The following is a 17,808-nucleotide window of genomic DNA, read 5'->3' as shown; positions in this document are numbered from 1 at the left end:
TTGTGAGGAGTTGATGCAGCCCGACTGTTGCTGCTGCACAAGTGTTCTGGTCAGGCCGGGAGCACAAGGATGTCACTGTGTGCTCCGCCAGCCTTCTTGTCATCCCCCTGCTGTCACACTGACAGCTCACGTGTGCAGCTGGAGTCCTTTGCAGCTTTGCTTTCAGAGCCGGTCCAACCAAACCCTCCAGCCGACTTCCTTTCTTTCTCAGACTGTTTTCTAGATAAAAATCAAGAAGATACTACATTATAAGTTAATGATAACTTTAATTTTAGTTTACTGGATTACATCATAATGAGATTATTTCAGCCAAGCGTATTTTCCACTGAACCCAAATTGCTTTGAGTTCTTTGAGTTTTTTTTTTTTCATGCCAACCTTTCTGTGTTTTTTCTGATGTCAAGTTAGTCTGTGTCTGGTTGGGTTTCTTGTTTTTTTCTTACTACTGGACCATCGTAACCTTCTTCCATTCTTGTGCAGAAGAGTCAGAGATTCAGAACTTAATGAAAGTTTGAAATTATTCCAACTTAGAAGCTTTTCTTTAATTATCTGGCAGGACCAATAATTAAAGAAATAGCTGTAAGTGGGCAACAGTGGTGCAAGATACAAAAGCAGGAGTGTTGTCAGAGGTAGGTGCTGCTGCTTGGCACATCTCTTGTGGTGTGCAAATGAGGATGGCTTTCTCTCTTGCAGGAAAGCTAACAGCAACTTCTGTCTGTCCTGCCAGAGCTTTTGTGAAGTTTGGAAGCCCTGGTGTGAAAGATGGGTTAGGGGTAGCAGAATAGAGAGCACAGTTCTTCCCTAAGGAAATAGGGTAGTGAGGAGCAGAATTTTATACATGGCTCTGTAGTTTATGATAGCATGTTGGAGGGGAAATTTAAGTAGTAATAGAATACAAAAAAAAAAAAAAAAAAGCAGAAAACGCATGGATTTTGACTAGGAAATTGTGCTTATAACTGTGAATGGATTTTGCAGCATGTTGTATTGGTTGCATGTCTTGGAAGCCTCCGAGGAGTGAGTGGTAATGAAGTAACTGCCTGGATGAGAGCTGGCGGCAGAGGCGGAGGTGAGGGGACAGTTAATAAAAACTCGGAGTGGGAGGAAAGGATGGGATTTATTGATGGCCCAGACACTCAGATACAAAGGGGGAGGAACTCCTGGTGCTGGCGGGAGGAAATACTGTGGTTTGTCAGCAGTAATAAAGGGAGGAAGCGAGTAAGCTTTAAAAATAGAAGTGGTGCAGCATTCAGATGCAATCTGGTGCTGGTGTAGCTTGGAGTTAAGTTCCTGAGCGCGCGTTTCTGTCCCATCCATTCTGAGTATGCAGATTTGGTCACAGACATCATCTGTGACAGCTCCAGGAACCAGAGGGAATGGAACTCAGTTCTGCTCTCGAAATAGCTATAAAGCAAAACAAGGAGAAGAACCCTCACCCGCTGCCCAGTGCATTGCAGCATGAGGTGTCCTGTGCTGTCCACGTTGGCCAAACACAGGCTTTACCTTTTTTCAGCTTGTAAGTCGGTGAATTCCTTGGTTTGTGTCAGTCGGGTGATATGCTCTGGTTTCCAATCTGTCCTCAGTAATAGGTCGCAGCATCTCAGGGAGTTTCCATAGTGATGAAAAAGGGGAGCAGAATCTGCCTGTCTTTCTGGGATAGCAAGATTATCCAATTAAATGCAGCTTCCACCTTAAAGGAGAAGAGCATTTATCGTACTTTTGAGAAGAATGGGTTTTTAGTAGAAGTAATGCGTTTGGGATCGCCTGCGCTATGCTCGGTGCATCTGAGGCTCTTGCAGCCCTACGGGGTGGCTCTGCTGCCTGGCTTACCAGCCTTAGCTTTATGGATGGCTGAGTTATCTGTGCATCTCCGTGTGAGCCAGCACACCAGGACCAGAGTTGTGTTTGAGAAGCACAGACGCAGAGGCTCGCTGTCCCCCTCTCCTCCCTCATTTCCCGGGGCAGGGCAGGGTGCCGTGGCACTGTGTGCCTTCTGGTGCTTTTGCTGTGAGCTGCTGCTTTCGCTTTGCAGAACAAATGAGCAGTGTGAAACCCTGGCTGCACGTGTGCAGTTGTACGGCTGTGTTTGCTTGCTGTCTGTGAGATTTCAGCTAACTGCTGCTGCTTTAGATAGAACTCATGTTGGGTTTGTTAACTGGGAAGTGCCAGCTGATGCCTGGCCGTGTTTTCACTGCCTGTTACAGAGAGGATCTGACTCTTCCTTTTCCTGTGCCGCGCTGCTGCCCAGCTGTTTGCTGGGGAGGTTGCAGCTGCACTGTGTGCCCTGCTCCTCCTCCAGTGGTTCCGAAGTGCTGGGAGCTGATGCTCTTTGGCAGCTGCTTTTGCTAGAGCTCCTCCTCCATCGTGGCCTCAGCTGAATGCTGTTACAGACAGGTGGGAGTTTGTTCTGGTGTTGTGCACTTCTCCTGGTCTTCTTTGAGAAGCTCAGCTCCTCCCACGTGAAATGGGATTGAAAAGTGTCACAGCTGGTGAGCCTGGGAACATCTGTGAGTTCTAATGAACTTGTCTGGTGCGTGGTCTCATGGCTTTTGTCTCCATATTTACTTCACGGATTGCCACATAAGAGCTTCCACTCCTGAGATACCTTTTTTTAATTGGAGTGTTGAGGCAGTAGTGCTCAGAAGCGAAGTTAAGGTGAAAGGGGATGTCTGACGGTTTGCAATGTTATCAGATAGGTACATTAGTTTTAGGCTGGTGTAACTGTAGCCATTGGTTCCCTTCCTTGTGCAGGAGTCTGCTCCCAGCTCTGGCTGAATGAGCAGCAAGGAATGCCTTAGAATTGTGATCAGATATCTGTGCCTCAGCAATCACCTAGAAAGGCAATTATTATCCCTGTTGTATTAAGCGCTCGATTTAGGTGACTTGAAGGGCTGCTTTGTTGCTGTTCTGCTTAGTTCTGATATGATTCATAACGAAATCTATTGAAAATGAAACATTACGAAATGGTAAAGCACGGATGATGTTACCTGCTAGGGTTGCAAGGCCGCACAGCTTTGGGATAGTCTCAGTGGTTCAAATCTTAGCAAATTTAAAATGAAATGTTCTGTGCTCACCCAGAAGAACCTGGTAGGCTGTCAGGGTACAAGTGTGCAGCTCTGGGTACTGCGCGGTCCTTTCTCGTACCTGGTGTGAAATAGTGGGCTGAGACAAGTGGGTATCTTTATTAAATGCTTTGCTATTAATACTTCAGAGACAGCCTTACTGGATAAATATAAAAAATGAAAATGGCTTTGGACATGCAGCGGTGTGTTCCCAGCACCGATTTAACTTTCAGGTGATACTGCAGGCTGTCTGTACTTATGGCTCATTTGCAAGTCCAGAAAAGAAAACTTTTTGTATAGAAAGCAGGTGATACTGTCCAGGCTTCTGCTATAGGTACCTCAGTCAGAACGGTGGGTTTTTTTCAGAAGCACTTCTGTATTTCTGTTTTTGCACGTGTCGGGCTTTGCAGTGCCTTCAGTGTAAGAGCTGAGCTGGAATTGCGGTCTTTCCTGGTGCAAACAAAGCAGCAGGTGCTGTGCATCCTGACACCAGGCTTCAGGCCCGGGCCAAAGGGCAGTGCTGAGCTGTGTGTTGGACTCTGCCCCTGCTGTCAGAGCTGGTGGCGGTGCCGGGGCTGCGGGGCCGGCCTGCCTGCTGCCCCAGGAGCTGCCCTGGGAAGTGGGAGCGGATCAGAAGCGTGGTGTGTGGTGCATGGGAGGGCTTCGGAGGTCAAAGGGAGGGAGAAATGGGATTTAGCCTTTCAAACAAAGGCTTGCTTGGTTTCCGTTCAGGGCGCTCTGACAGGTGACAAAGTCATCCAGGGTTCTTCCCGACGTAAAGAACACACGCACACTGTCTGCTCCACTCTCTACGCTGCGTTCCTTTGAGGGGTGGGAGCTCAGCTGCAGTCATTCCTGTCTTCTGGGGACCTTTTGTCCGCTGTGATACTGAGTGGCTCAGCTGATGGAGATGTCACTGCTTGGAGGCTGTGCTGAGACAAAATGGCTCCTTGGGATGGACGCTGTTCTCCTTAGTGGTTCAGCACGAGCTGTATTTCAGCTTGCTGTTCCTCAGGGTCTGGGGGCTGTGAGCTGTGAAGGATATCAGCCATAGATGGCCTTTTGTTTAGACCTTTTCCCTCAACTGCTCAAACAAGCAGATAAGCATTTACTTGATAGCTCGGTGTGTTCCCTTCCCCTCTGCACACAAAGTCATGCTTTGTGCTCAGAATGCAGCAAAGTGCTTTTGAGGTTTGTGTGGTTTTCAAGAGTTGTTACAGCATTGGAAAAAGTAGGTTTTTTCCTCTATGCAGATTAGGAGGAGTAATCTTACTGTCTCCTTTGCATTTGTACAGTGTTTTTGTTAGTTAAATTGCATATCTTCAGATGCACGCAGGGAGATTGCATAAAGCCAAATGTTGATATATATTTTAAAATTATTGTTATTTATTTAAAGTTTTGAAGTTGAAAATCTAATTTTGAACAAATTAAACCAGAATTTGGCCTTTGTGAATACTAAAATGAGTATTTGACATGTTGGGTTTTTGTTTTTTTTTTAATGTTCCTTCAGAATCTATAAAGTTACAATAATGTCATTCTTTTGCAGATGGGAATGGCAGGTAACACCAGCCCCTTTGGGCAGCCTTTCAGTCAAACTGGAGGGCAACAGATGGGAGCAACGGGGGTGAATCCTCAGTTACCAAACAAGCCGGGCATGGCCAACAGTTTGTCTGCCTTCCCTGCTGACATCAAGAGTACTCCAGTCACCAGTGTGCCCAATATGGTGAGTTGTACCTTACTGCTTCCCTCAGTGGCTGTGTCCTCGTTGTACATCCTGAATTTTGGGGTGTAATGGCTTCTGCAGCATTATGGACATGGTAACTTAAACACAGGTTGCCCCTACGGTTCTTCACTGCTGCTCTGTGGAGCACATGGGAAGTTTGTCTGTTTTCCTATTGTAAGTTAATTTCCAAAGCAAACACTGTGTTTTGTTATGAGATTGCATTACATCCTTTCATTTTGTTTGGTGTGTTTGTTTCCAAACTGGATGAAAACTGTTTCCCTGCAAGTACTGCTTGTAGGTTTAAATTCCTCAGTCAATTAAAATGTGTGCTGGTTACACCATGAACTTCTCTGGAAGCCAAATAGTGGCTTTCATATCCTTTCAGTCTGTATTATAGTAAGCACACTGCACGCTTTTCAATTTATATTGTGCATGACTTGCAGCACCCAAGCGTATGAAGATAGTTATTAGGATATCTTGCCCAAGTTTGTAGTATCCTGTTTACTAGAGTTTGCTTTATAAAACAAAATTAAATATTCCCATTTGTCTCAGTATGTCTGTGTATTAATCAAACTGCTTGTGTTGTTTCTATGGAAACTCTGGCTTGTTGCATTTTATATTCTTAAACATGGTAGCAGTTACTATAGAAACTCGTAAAACCTTCCATAAGATGCAAATTGCTTATTTTTTAATCTAACTCGAAAACCAGCTATTTTTTGGCACAAGCCATGCTTGATCTTCTACCAGTGAATTTGCTACCTGCCTGCAGCTGCTAAGGCGATCTATGAGCAGGAATGCATGTGGTAAACTTCTTTTCTCCTGAATTTTAGAGGAGCAGTTCCTAATTCTCCTTCAGCTGCACTGTAACATCTTTGTGTAATTCATCATCTGTAATTTACTGCTTCTGATTATGGAAAGGAGCTGCCAACTAGAATTGAGATGAGTTCAGAGTGCCACTTGCACTCGTGCAGAATGTTTGTAGAAGACAAATGGCTGCATGGCTCTAATGATGTTGTTTTAAAATATTTTAAGTTAGGATCAAGTGTAAAGCAAATGAATTACTCCCTGAATCGGCAGAGAATCTAAAGTTCTGCCCAGAGTTTGGTATCTGAGTGGTTGGATGGTTCTGAAGCCTGCTTGTGTGCTCTTTTGAACAGCTGGTTCTGGGGAAACCTTATTCCTAATGCACACACATGTTGGCCCAGGGGAAGTGGCAGATACTCAGACGAAGTGAAGGAAAGGCAGTTGCCATCGAGGCTCTCTGTTGATGGGGGAGGAAGTAAAAGAAGAAACTTTGCTTCCTTTCTCCCTCTTTTACCAAGAGACAGAGGGAAATGGAGGAAACTTTTTTAGTATTTTCAGTTGCATTTTTTCTTTAAAATGTCAAAAATACGAGATTTCCAAGGGAGCAAACAAAACCGTCTTGGGTGTCAAAAAGCTTCGTATGTCCAATCTCTTTCCTCCTCTGTCCAGTATGGAGAGAGAGAGCCATTGTGGCTGAGCAGTCCCAGCCCCACTTACTGGTGGCTCAGGCTCAGAGCTTGTTCCTCATGGGGGTGGAACTTTCAGCTTAAAATACCAGAAGTTTCCATCTGAATGTTTTATTGTAAAGCCAAGAATTTAAAACAAATAAATGCCAGACACGTTAAAATTTAACCTTTCCTTGGCAGCAGTGTAACTGTTTGGTCATGGTGCACACATGGCCATATGCTGTTCCTTCCAAGGGCCGTTGTGTTATTCAGCATACGGTAGGAGCGGTGCAGCACCCCATCTTCTCGCTGCAATCCCCTTGCTATGTCACTTCTGTTTAAAGGACCTCCAGTTTTTCTTAATTGACAGGAACCGTGTTATCTTGCCAACCAGCTCCCTGTGCTGCCCTTATCTTAAAGGGCCCCCACAATAATATCCTGTGTGAGAAACAATCCCATGTGAATGAAACCACTGGTTATATATGGCGTGTCTGGGTTGAGAAACCAGATTCCAGCAGGCATTAAACAGTTTGATTACCAACAAGAGCGTGTGAATCAGAGAGAGGAGTTAAGGAATGGTGAAGCTTTGCTCTGTGGCCTTACTCTGGGCCCTGAGAAGCACATTTGGTATAATCTCTTTAATTAGGAAAGAAGTAACAAACCTTACGGTATTAAAATGATTAAGAGGTCAGCTTTAAGGTATTCATATTCAGTGCCAGCAGGGTGGATTGGGTGTTCTTGTTTTTTGTTTTCTTGGCTGTGGGGCCAAACAGTATAGTAGTGGATCTGGGATTGTGTCAGTTTTTCTTATGGGCTGATTGCCTGGATTTTTTTTACTGAATTGATGGCCCATTTTACCAGGTAAGGGACAAAAAAAAATAAATTATAGGATAGCTCCTGAAGTTCCAAAACTCCCAACTTACATTTTCATTGCATGTTTCTGACTTTTGGAAGCTTCCTGGAGTGGGCAGCTGTAGTTACTGCTCTGTCAGGCTGCTGGAGGAACGCTCAGGCTCCTTACAGGATGTGCAGCTTGAAGGCTTGAGCAGATGGCTCATTTCCAAAGAAAACAACAAATGGAGATTGTGTAACTAACTTGTTTGATACCGGCTTGGCCATACTTGGCTGCAGTGAGGCGATGCAGGCTTTCTGGATGGAGGAGGTGAGCCGTGCCTGCACTTGGTACAGCCTGCTGTTTGCAGGGTGCTCGAGCTCTGGGGCACACAGTCAGTGAGGGGAGCCCCGCTGGGCTCTCCCATCGAATTGGCTGCAGTTCTGCAGTGTGTGCAGCATGGTGTATTCCAGGGATGGGGATGGGCAGCTTCCTCGTGGTCATCACAGTGAATCCGGTGTTTTGTTGAGGGTTAGGGGTGCAGTGGATGAAGTTTGGCTGCCACCAGCGTGGTTTTACCGTTACCCTCCTGACCAGCAGATGGAGTTGAGAGAATATTACTTTTTGAAAGCTAACAAAATAATGTATCCTCAGTTCGCTCTACTTAGAATTTGAGCAGCTTGTCTTCTGTTGCTCTTTTTTTCCTGATCTCTTATTGGGCTGCATGCCTTGAATGTTGGGTTGAGTTCTCAGTTCTGTTTCTTTTTGTGTCCTTTGGATTTCTTTGTTAATCGTTTTGATCAGAGGAGAGAAAAACAAGGATCTTTAGTGAAGATGGGGATGAGGGTGTAATAGCTGTCTTGCTGTGGGCCTGCTAAATAGAGGAAGAAAGCTTTTAGACTCCAAAGCCAGGTTTAATTAACACAAGTGGAGCTATGGGACCTCCTAGCTCTTGTACCATCTGTAGGTACAATGCCTGGCTGACAAAGAGCTGAAGAGGAGGAGAAGCATGGCGGAGAACATCCAGTGCCACCCCTGTGCTGTTCCACCTGATGAGGTGATCAGAACTTTGATGAACGTAGCTTTCCTTCACTTAATGACTTCTCTTTCATCTGCTGTCCATGGACTTGCTACTTGAGGGTGTAATATTAATCACTCCTCAGTTTGTTTTATCACCCAGTGAAGCCTGTATAAATCTTTCTTAAAATCTTGTTCAGGTCACTGCCTGGCTGTAAGAGCTGGACTTTGCAAATTTTTGTGTGTGTTTTTTTTCCTTTTTTGTTGCTTTGAAACACGTATTTGATGTGCACTTCTTGCCATTTGCTCTTCAAACAGCTTGCAGGGACAAGGAAATAAAACTCCAAAAGTGAACCCATATGACAGACATTGATTCCCAGCACACTCAACTGCATAACAGTGAGGTACTTCCTGCTTTTGGAAGAAAACTCTTTCGGGGGTTAAAAGCCACTGAGGACAAACTGTTCAGGTTCCTTCTGTGGCAGGACTGTAGGAGCCTTCTCGTTTCTGTGGCTACTATGAGGTCTTAAAAGGCTCATTCCCCAGTACCAGCTTCAGAGGTGGAAGTTGGCTGGTGTAAAGTTGAAAGATGGAAATCTTGTTCTTTACTCTTGACATGAAAGCCCTGCCTCCAGCCACAGCACTGCTAAAGCTGTTAAAATAGAGAAAGAAGTATTGGATTCCAAACACATTGATCATATTAGGGTGCATCGTGTCGGCTTTGGGTGTGGGAGCTAAGAAGTGGCATCCTGCCTCTCTTCTCACTTGCAAGCTGCATTGCAGGCTCTCAGGTTCGGTCTGTTGGCAGGCCGACGTGCCACCAAAGCTGATCTCCCACCAGAGAAGACAACTACTTTGTGAGGCTGTGTTTGGTTCAGGTTCTCTTTCAGGTATGCTTTGCCTTTGTCTCTGTGACACGTGAGCAGAGGTGGAACGCAGCCTTGCTTCCTGCAGACACTGTGAGGCTTGGTGTTTTTAAAGGCTTAATTGATAGAATGCACATGTGGATGGCATGTAACAAAGCTTTTGTGAATGGTAAATAACCACCTTTTCTTAGCCCTGGATATCAACAGACTGAGAGATTCCCAACTATGAAGTGCTAACTGATTTGCTGGTGTCTTCTGGTTAGGGCAGTGAAAGGTCTGCAGAGCAAATTGTGTTAATCCAAATGGGCATATGCTGTGACTGCACCTCCTTTATCATCTCACTCTGGACTCACTTTGATCACAAACCTGTCTTAAAGAACTAACAGACTTTTTTTTAATGCAGAATTTAGTCTAATAGAGTGATTGTGGGAAGTAGTTTTCTAGTAGTTATTAGGGAGAAGGGTAGAGCACGTGTATAAGAAGAATTTATGGAAGTCTATTGTAAAAATTCAATGCTATATGAAAGTGTGACTGACAGACACTGACTTATGAGTGAAGCTGTTTACCTGTTGAGAGGTTGCCAGTGCTACTGAAATCAGTGCTGGCTTTTCTCAGAGGGGTAGTAGCTGGTGCTTGATATCAAGAAAGGGTGTTGATGCTTTTGAATACAAGCTTACCAAAACTCAGAGGGTTAGTGGTCATCTTGGTGAGGCTGCCAGGGCACTTTCCATTCTTCCACATCTGTGAACATGAGATACCTGTGTGCCTGCACTACCCAGAAGCACAGGCTGTTTCTGCTCCTTGGGGCAGGCTTGGGGCAGTGCTATCTCGCAGAATGGATGTAGAGCTTCCATAATTTTAAATGGTTTTAATCATTACTGTATGCTACAGAAGGGTCACATTACTGTGTTTCTAGAAATCTGGTCAACAAAGCTTTTGTCAGTCAGAGGCTGTTGGCAGATTTTCAGTTACTGATATGTTTGACTTATGGTGGAGATCAGCAAGGTGGCAAGAGAAACAAAACTCTCTCCTGCCTGCACATCTGAGAGCTGAAGCACTGCAGGAGCAGCAGCGCCTGAATTTCCTGCTTGGTCAAGAGGGGTGTTTGTTATTTGGGTGAACAGTGTGAAGGCTCCTGCTTGTTCTGCAGGGTCTGTGTCCCTTGGGGGTAACTTCCTGGCATCTCCCATTTTGCACTGGTCCTGCAGATTGCTGTTCTTGAAAGGCAAAAGGGAAGAGACCAACTTGCTCAAGCAGCCGTGCATTGGAAGTGAGATGGTAAAGTAATCACGGTATTTGCAGTGTAGGACTCAACAGGGTTGAAATAGTGACTGACATAACCCTGTTGAGTTTCAGTAGTACTCCGTGTTCTGTGGTTGTTCCTATCTGCAGACGTTCTCAGCTTGATCAAGATTGCTTGTTCTTCTCTGCTCAGAAAACCCCTTTGGCTCTGGGCGTTGTGTTGGTGCTGACAAAGCAGTGATGGTGCCTGTTAGCTGGTAGAGCTGTAACAGAAGTTGGATTTTGGCTAGGGAAACAATTCTTCGACTGGGATGAAAACATCACTTCCAACAGGATTTTCTTTGGCACGGTCTCGTATTTTTCTGCAGATTGGCTGAACTAATTATTTCCTATTTGTGACCTACAGACTGTTTCAGCAAAACCTGTCTGCTCACATGCATTTGTTCACAGCAGAAACTGAAGGCTTAACAATTAGATCTGCGTGCCCCAGGAGCGTCAGCAGATTGCTTTGCCTCAGCCTCTTTTTTTTTTTTCTTACTGTATTTTCCGGGGAGTCCTACCAGAAAAGTGTTTCTCAAAGGTCAGAAGTAGGAGGGCTGCTAACAGCATGTTCTGTCATGTAAGGCTGATTTCTCTGGTAGGAAGCAGGCTTTGGTCAGTAGCTGTGTAGAAAGTGCTGGAGTGTTTCACCTGCTGCCTTCTCAGTGTAATCCTGTAGTTATTTTGTACTTGTGTGTTTTAAACAGCAGCTTTTCTTAGGTAGCTTGGGAATTGAAGTTTTTTTTCTGGTAACCTGATTTTAAAACATATTATTCTGGTAACAACATGTAATCAAGGTGTTCCTTGGTGTAGTTCTGTCTTTATCCATGAGATTAACTCAGGCTCTGAGTCGTAAAGGTTTAAGCATTTCTGTCATATCTGCTGCTCCTAGTGAAGCTGTTGCAGGTGAGTGGGTTCAGTGTAGTGCAATAATCTCTGGGATAAGAACATCCTAAAGATAGGGTTTCTGCATCTGTTGTCCGTCAGAAGGTAGGTAATTTAGAAACTCCCAAGTGTGTGCTGAAGGAAGGACGTGTCGAGGAAGCATTGCCAGTCCTTTAGGAGCCGTGTCGTGGGCTTAAGATCTGAGTGTGTGTGTGCTGGATCTGTCAGGCAGGACGTGAGCATTGCTGCAGAAGTGTGGCTGTGAGGAATGGATGCTAGATATAGAAAGCAGCAGAGTCTAAGAGCTGACACAACCTAGCATTGCTCCGTAGTAAACTCAAGAGCACTTGGGTAGGCGTAATGCAGTCCAGATTTAGTTGACCCTTCCTGGAGGTGAACTGTATGCACGTAACCTTGGACATTTTTGCTATGAAAGGAATGTCAGTGCTCGTTTGTGTAGAGCAGAAATGCTAATTTAGGCTTGGAAAATCCACTGTTTGTCACTGTACCATATAGAGACAGTCATGTAAATGTTGTGGTCTTCTTCTATTGACCTCTTTCACGTAGAGTAAACTGGGGTTGAAGTGTCTAATACTGTGTTTGTACTGCCAATAATAGTAAAACACGATACAGGAGCTCCTACCTGTTGCAGTTACAATCTATCTAATAAATGGAAGACTCGTAGTTGGCTTTTTAATTAAAATATTGAATGCAGATGTTTTAACAGAAGAATTCCTCAACGTATTTCTGTTGTTCTGAAATGAGAATACCAAATACTTGAGAATGCCGCAGAACGCTGTGATAATCCTTGGAGCCTGTCATGTAAGGGCAGTCTTGTGATGCTCAAATTACTATAGAAGATGAAGGTCAGAATTAAGATTTGGAGACCTGATGCTAAGCTGACTTTTTTTTCTTAGTCCCAGATGCAAAGTCAAGTGCAGCAAGTGGGGATTGTACCAACGCAGGCCATGGCAACTGGGCCCACAGCAGACCCGGAGAAGCGCAAACTGATCCAGCAGCAGTTGGTTTTGCTGCTTCATGCCCACAAATGTCAGAGGCGTGAGCAGGCCAACGGAGAGGTGCGAGCCTGTGCCCTGCCACACTGCCGAACCATGAAGAATGTCCTCAACCACATGACGCACTGCCAGGCTGGGAAGGCCTGTCAAGGTGAGGGCTGACGAAACTGCTGTTCCTTGGGCAGCTGTCAGCAGTGTTTCTCTTTTCTCAAGAAGACCCCTGTGCTCAACGCAGATGAGTTGGAATAACTAGTTCTTAATTACACAACTCCCTTTTTCATTACCTTTACCCTGGTTTCAATTCCTGATCTCTGCGTTTTTCTGTTTAGAACAGAATGCAGTATTTGCCTTCCAGAAGTAAGATATCACCAATAGTAGGCTTGAGGGTCTTTCGTCTTCTTTGTATAAAGAGGATGCAATATTCACATGGAATTGCCTATAACTCAGTCATATAGAATGTCTTAAATGTTAGCACTTGCTTCCCACACTTGTTATGACATTGTTGTGAGTTTCAAAAATGCTTAGTTGCATTTAGCTGTGTTTAGTTGTATTTAAATAATTGCTTGTAGAAGAGGAAGTAGAATGGCTCTGAAAAAGAAGAGTTTATTCAAACCAGTTATCTAGGAAGTGACCTTAATCTTACTGCTTTCCTTGTCGCAGTTGCTCATTGTGCTTCTTCGAGACAAATCATCTCCCACTGGAAGAATTGTACTCGGCACGACTGTCCTGTGTGCCTTCCCTTGAAAAATGCCAGTGACAAGAGAAACCAACAGCGTGAGTAGTTGTTCTGTCACAGTGAAGTTATACTGTTAAAATGGAGTTAGTCACGTGTGCAGTATAAGAATAAATGAAGTTACTTTTTTTTTTTTTTTCATGCTGCCAGAAATAACTTAAATCATAGAATCACAGAATGCCCTGGGTTGCAGAGGAGCACAGCGCTCATCCAGTTCCAATCCCCTGCTGTGTGCAGGTCACCAACCAGCAGCCCAGGCTGCCCAGAGCCACATCCAGCCTGGCCTTGAATGCCTGCAGGGATGGAGCATCCACAGCCTCCTTGGGCAGCCTGTTCCTGTGCATCACCACCCTCTGGGGGAAAAACTTCCTCCTAATATCCAACCTAAATGTCCCATCTCAATTTAAATCCATTCCTCTTTGTCCTATCGCTATGCACTCACGTAAACAATCATTCCCCCTCCTGTTTATATGTTCCCTTCAAATATTGGAAAGTCACAATGAGGTTTCCCCAGAACCTTCTCTTCTCCGAACTAAACAAGCCCAGTTCCCTCAACCTTTCTTCATAGGAGAGGTGCTCTAGCTCTCTGAATATCACTGTGTTGATTTAACAGTAATTAAAAATGTTTGTAGAACTGTATTCTTACACAGGAAAAGGATAAGGTCAATTAAGATGCTAATTGGTGAGCTTACGTGACGTTGGTATTGACTAGTCTGCAAACCATCATGTTTTTGCCCATGCCTATTTTTCATTATGGCTTAGCTGTTACTGGTGTTTAGGGACAGTCAGTTCCTAGGGTGTTTCTTCCCTCTTGCTCTGAAACAGAAAATACTGAACTTAGGCTGGTAGATTCCTTTTGAACTGTGCTGAGGTAGAACATCTGACTGCAGAGATGCAGCAGTTTTAGAAGTCTAAGTAGTGTTGCACCCTAAGGCTATTTAAACAAGGGTTAAGAAGTGGGGAATAGCTGAAGGACTTGTGCAGCTTGTACATTAGATTTGTATTGGAAGTACTCTGCTAATTTCCATTTAGGTGGAGGCTACAGTGAGGAAAGCTAATAAACCTTGGAGGATGGAGAAGAGCTGTTAGGTTTGGTGAGATGAAGGCAAAGGGGAGAACAGCTGTTAAGTCTGTCCACATTAACCAGTGAAGATGCTGTCGTTGTAATTCCAGGAGTTTTTCCCCTCCAAAAATATTAATTTTTTAAAAAAATTAAGTCATAGAGCTGCTTTGGAAGTAAGGATTTTGTTTTTGTTTTACCACTTCTTCACAAACAAAATATTTCTTGTGTGTGAAAACCAATTTGTTGCACCTGATTTGTTATGTTTGGTCTCTGAAAAAGAGCTTTGCTTTCCAGTATGGCACAGTCTGTGCATAACATACCCAGGCAGCACAGTTATTATCAAACACAGTAGAATTGTTTGTGTTGTTCTGTTGTTGATTGGTGTTTTTGTTGTTTTTTTTTGTTTTGTTTTAATACAGGCTTCAGTAGAAAACTGTTTTGGGTAGTGTTTGCTTTTACATCATTCACAGAACCTAGCAAAAGAGTTGGCAATTTAATCAAAAAGCAGTCCTTTAAAGGTAACTCGGTTGTGAGATGTAATAGAACGTGTCGTGTTTTGACTGCAGTAGAGTTACAGTGGATAAATAAATACAGTCTTTGCTGCTCCTGTTGTAGGCAGGAGAAAATACATACAAAATCTGCCTCTGTTCAAGTAGTTGATAATCCAACAGCACTTGGCGTGAATCTGTGCTGTTCAGTGTGCAAGTGTTGTCACCCTGAGTTGTGTCAGTCATACCTGTGAGACCTCATGGGTTGTTTGAAGGCTAAAGATGAATGCTGAAACTGCTGGTTTAATTGTGCTATGAGGTGTAACACTTCTGAGACATCCAAGGAAGTTTAAGTAATTTACATTAACAGGTGCATTTGAAAATGCTCTGCTTGACCAGGTGAAACCTAAGTTATGTTAGTGTAAGAACTGAAGAGAATGGGTGTTCTCTTAGGAACAAATAATTACAGCATCTACGAATTGAGAGAAGAGAGAGGGATCTACGTATGGCAGAATAAGCTGGGAACATTATGCCTGCTGCTGATCTGCAGTTTGTTAGAACAGAGCTGTTCCTTTAGAGGTGTCTCACTCCACTCCATGTCAGATTCTTTCAAGGCACATTTGTGCCATTATGAGCTGCAGTGCAAAAGACAAGTTGGAAATGTTTTTCCTGTTCCTAATGGCACTTTTCACGTGTGCCGTGTATCTGTCTGGTAGGGTCTAAGGAGAAACTGCAGAATAACTTTTTTATTTTTATATATATTTTTTGCATATGCTAAATTCAAGCTTTTCTTTGGAACAGGCTAAAGGCTGCTGTGTTTGCAAGTAATGACCTGAAATTTGGTACAGGTGTTTGGGGTTTGGAGGATTGGTTTTGACCAGAAGTACTTCTTTATTATTGGAGCATTAATGAGGCATTATTGAACATGGAGAAAAATATAAGGAGGATGGAAAGAGGTTAATTAAGAGAGTAAATGAGAGATGACCGATCATCTGAAAACGCCATTTTAGAGCATGCAGGGCCTGAAACTCAGAAGATATGGACTGAGGGATGAAGATGGAAGAGGAATGGGATGGGGGAAAAGGAATTCAGTATTACAGGGCTGAGGGAGGAAGTTATGGAGCATGGACAAAAAAAGGAAGTTGTGGATGTCAGATATCCAGGAGCTGACCTGTGGAGGAGAAGGAAGGTATTAGGGAAGCACGTCTGCTGAGAGGTGATGAGCAGCAGCTTGTTCACTGTTTCCTGTGGAAACTGGGGGTTAAATGCAGTTTGCTCGAGTCCTAGTGTCAGTAACTACAAGTTCTGCAAACAAAATGGCCATTTCAGCCCTCTTCTCCCAACCTGTAATGCTGGAAATCATGTGGAATGGTGACCTACCAGCTAGAAGTTATTCATTGAAGTTCCATCTGTTGACTAATGGCAATATAATGTGAAGGCTTTTGGTTTAATGCTTAACTTAAAAAAAGTTTCAATGGCATCGTTGATAAAACGTAATGCTGATACTTTAGGTTGCACATGTCCTCTTTATTCACCCAGGATTTGATTCATGAAACAACCTTCAGTCCAGCAGTCATGTATGCTTACATTGTGTACACCTGCTTCATTTTGGGTGCAGGACAGGCTGAGGTGAATCAAGGTTCCCAGCAGAGGCTTTGCTCCAGCCTCTAAGAAGGGCTACAATGATGAGAGTGCGAAGCTGCAGGACAGAGCACTTCAGCACTGAATGAGTTTTAATTCCAGAACATGGAAGTAAAACAAACATTTTAGAGCAGACATCACAAATTTATTGACGTTTTCCCTTTGGTGAGATGGCCAGGTTAGGGAAGTGCTGGACATTCATAGTTAGAATGGCATTTGGATTCTGAATTTAAAATTTGTCAGTGTGGGATGGGATGCTGCCTCTAGAAAACATGCATTAGTTACATTAAGGTAGTGTTATCCCCTTTGCACACTGATGCAGGAATCCTCCAGGCAGGAGTGCTTGGTCGTTTAGATTACATCCTAATGCAAATGCCCAAGGAGGCTTCAGCAACTGCTGCTTCACTTCTGCTTGTCTGCACCTCCAGTGCTAAGGTCCATGAACATGGGAGTTTGTAACAGAAGCTTGGTTGTCTGTAAAGTGTTTGAGTGTGAATGGAGTTGTCTTGAACTTAGCAAGGTCTGAAGCATCAGTTAATGAAAAATCACAGTAGACATTGCTCTGTGTAGTAAGTAAGCTAATTTGATAACTCCTGTCTGTTTTACTCTTTGTATTTATTTTAATTGGCTCGATTTCCTCTGGCATAGGTCACAGAGGACTGCATTTACACTTGATCTGTCCAGTGTGGAATTTAATACTGTCTTCCTCCATCTTGTTGGACAGATTGAGATGATGTCATGCATTCATATATATATTTATAAAAAAAAAAAAAAAAAGGCAGTGAAAATAAAGAAAACATATTGAAAATCAGATTCCTTCTGTTGTGAAAAGACTTAATACATTTTGCAATTGAGCTATAAAAGACAGAAGCTCTGACCTCAGGCAGTCAGAGCCCTCATCTCAGCATTATAAGTGTACCAGCAGCTGGAAGAACACAGGCTGTCCTGTAAGAAGCTCTTCCAGTTTGAAGCACAGGAGCAACATTTGGCTGTTTACTGAGTGTTGGGAGTTTTGCATGCTTCAGTAGGTACATGCACACTCATGGAACTTCTTGCAAATCACCACTGTTTCAAATTGTGTGCTGCCTGTGCTCGTCTCCCACAACGTGGATGTCTGTCAGGTTGCCAGGACGTCTTTCTTTAGGTGGTATCAGTTTTCCAAGAAAACTTTTTTTGTTCTGTTTTTTAATCTCATGAAACAGCACGAGGAGGGGGGAGGCACTTGGCTGACCTCAGTGCGGTGACTGGATGCCTTCTTCCTGCTCGCAAACTTAAGCTTCACCTGTGGTCACTGTGCCACATCTGTGGAGATGGGCCTTGGATTTACAACCAGCACTGAAAGCACGTGGGTTTTTGTCATAGCTTTCTCAAGAAATACCATCCTTTCTTCTGCTTTTCTTTACAATCTCATTCGTTAGGTCCCAAATTGGTCCTCTGCAGTCACAGCAGCCTCCGAAGCCTCTGGAGTTCCGAAGTGCCACAAGCAGTGTGTGGTTTAACCTCTTTGGGACTTCCTGTTTGTTGGCTTACGCTAGAGCAAAGGCATCTTAGGTGGCGTGAGTCTCTTAAACATCTTGTGCATTTTGAGGATTTCAGAGATGGAGGAATCCTGGGGAGGTGCAGGATTTCCTGGCAGAATGCCCTTTCGAAGTGCTGCACTGTGCTCCTTCGTCAGGAACGTTTGTCTGAAGAGCTGGAGTCTCCCCTCTGCCCTCACTGAGGGTCTGTGGGACCGAG

At 44.0% G+C, this 17,808-nt stretch overlaps 1 protein-coding gene across 5 annotated transcripts in view; it reads left to right on the top strand.

Annotated features, from left to right (window-relative positions):
* The window catches only part of LOC122175933 (CREB binding protein), a 76,799-nt gene that overhangs the window by 19,679 nt on the left and 39,312 nt on the right, over positions 1-17,808 (top strand). For all 5 annotated transcript variants that reach the window (XM_042863978.1, XM_042863977.1, XM_042863976.1 and 2 more), the window contains 3 exons: positions 4,604-4,780; positions 12,048-12,297; positions 12,807-12,920. In XM_042863978.1, coding sequence (XP_042719912.1) covers positions 4,604-4,780; positions 12,048-12,297; positions 12,807-12,920 — 541 coding nt within the window. The remainder of the gene's footprint in view (positions 1-4,603; positions 4,781-12,047; positions 12,298-12,806; positions 12,921-17,808) is intronic.

The sequence above is a fragment of the Lagopus leucura genome, unplaced genomic scaffold (genome assembly GCF_019238085.1).
Source record: "Lagopus leucura isolate 7727_CA_CO unplaced genomic scaffold, USGS_WTPT01 Super-Scaffold_760, whole genome shotgun sequence".
Taxonomy (NCBI): domain Eukaryota; kingdom Metazoa; phylum Chordata; class Aves; order Galliformes; family Phasianidae; genus Lagopus; species Lagopus leucura.
This window is presented reverse-complemented; position numbering and strand designations above follow the sequence as displayed.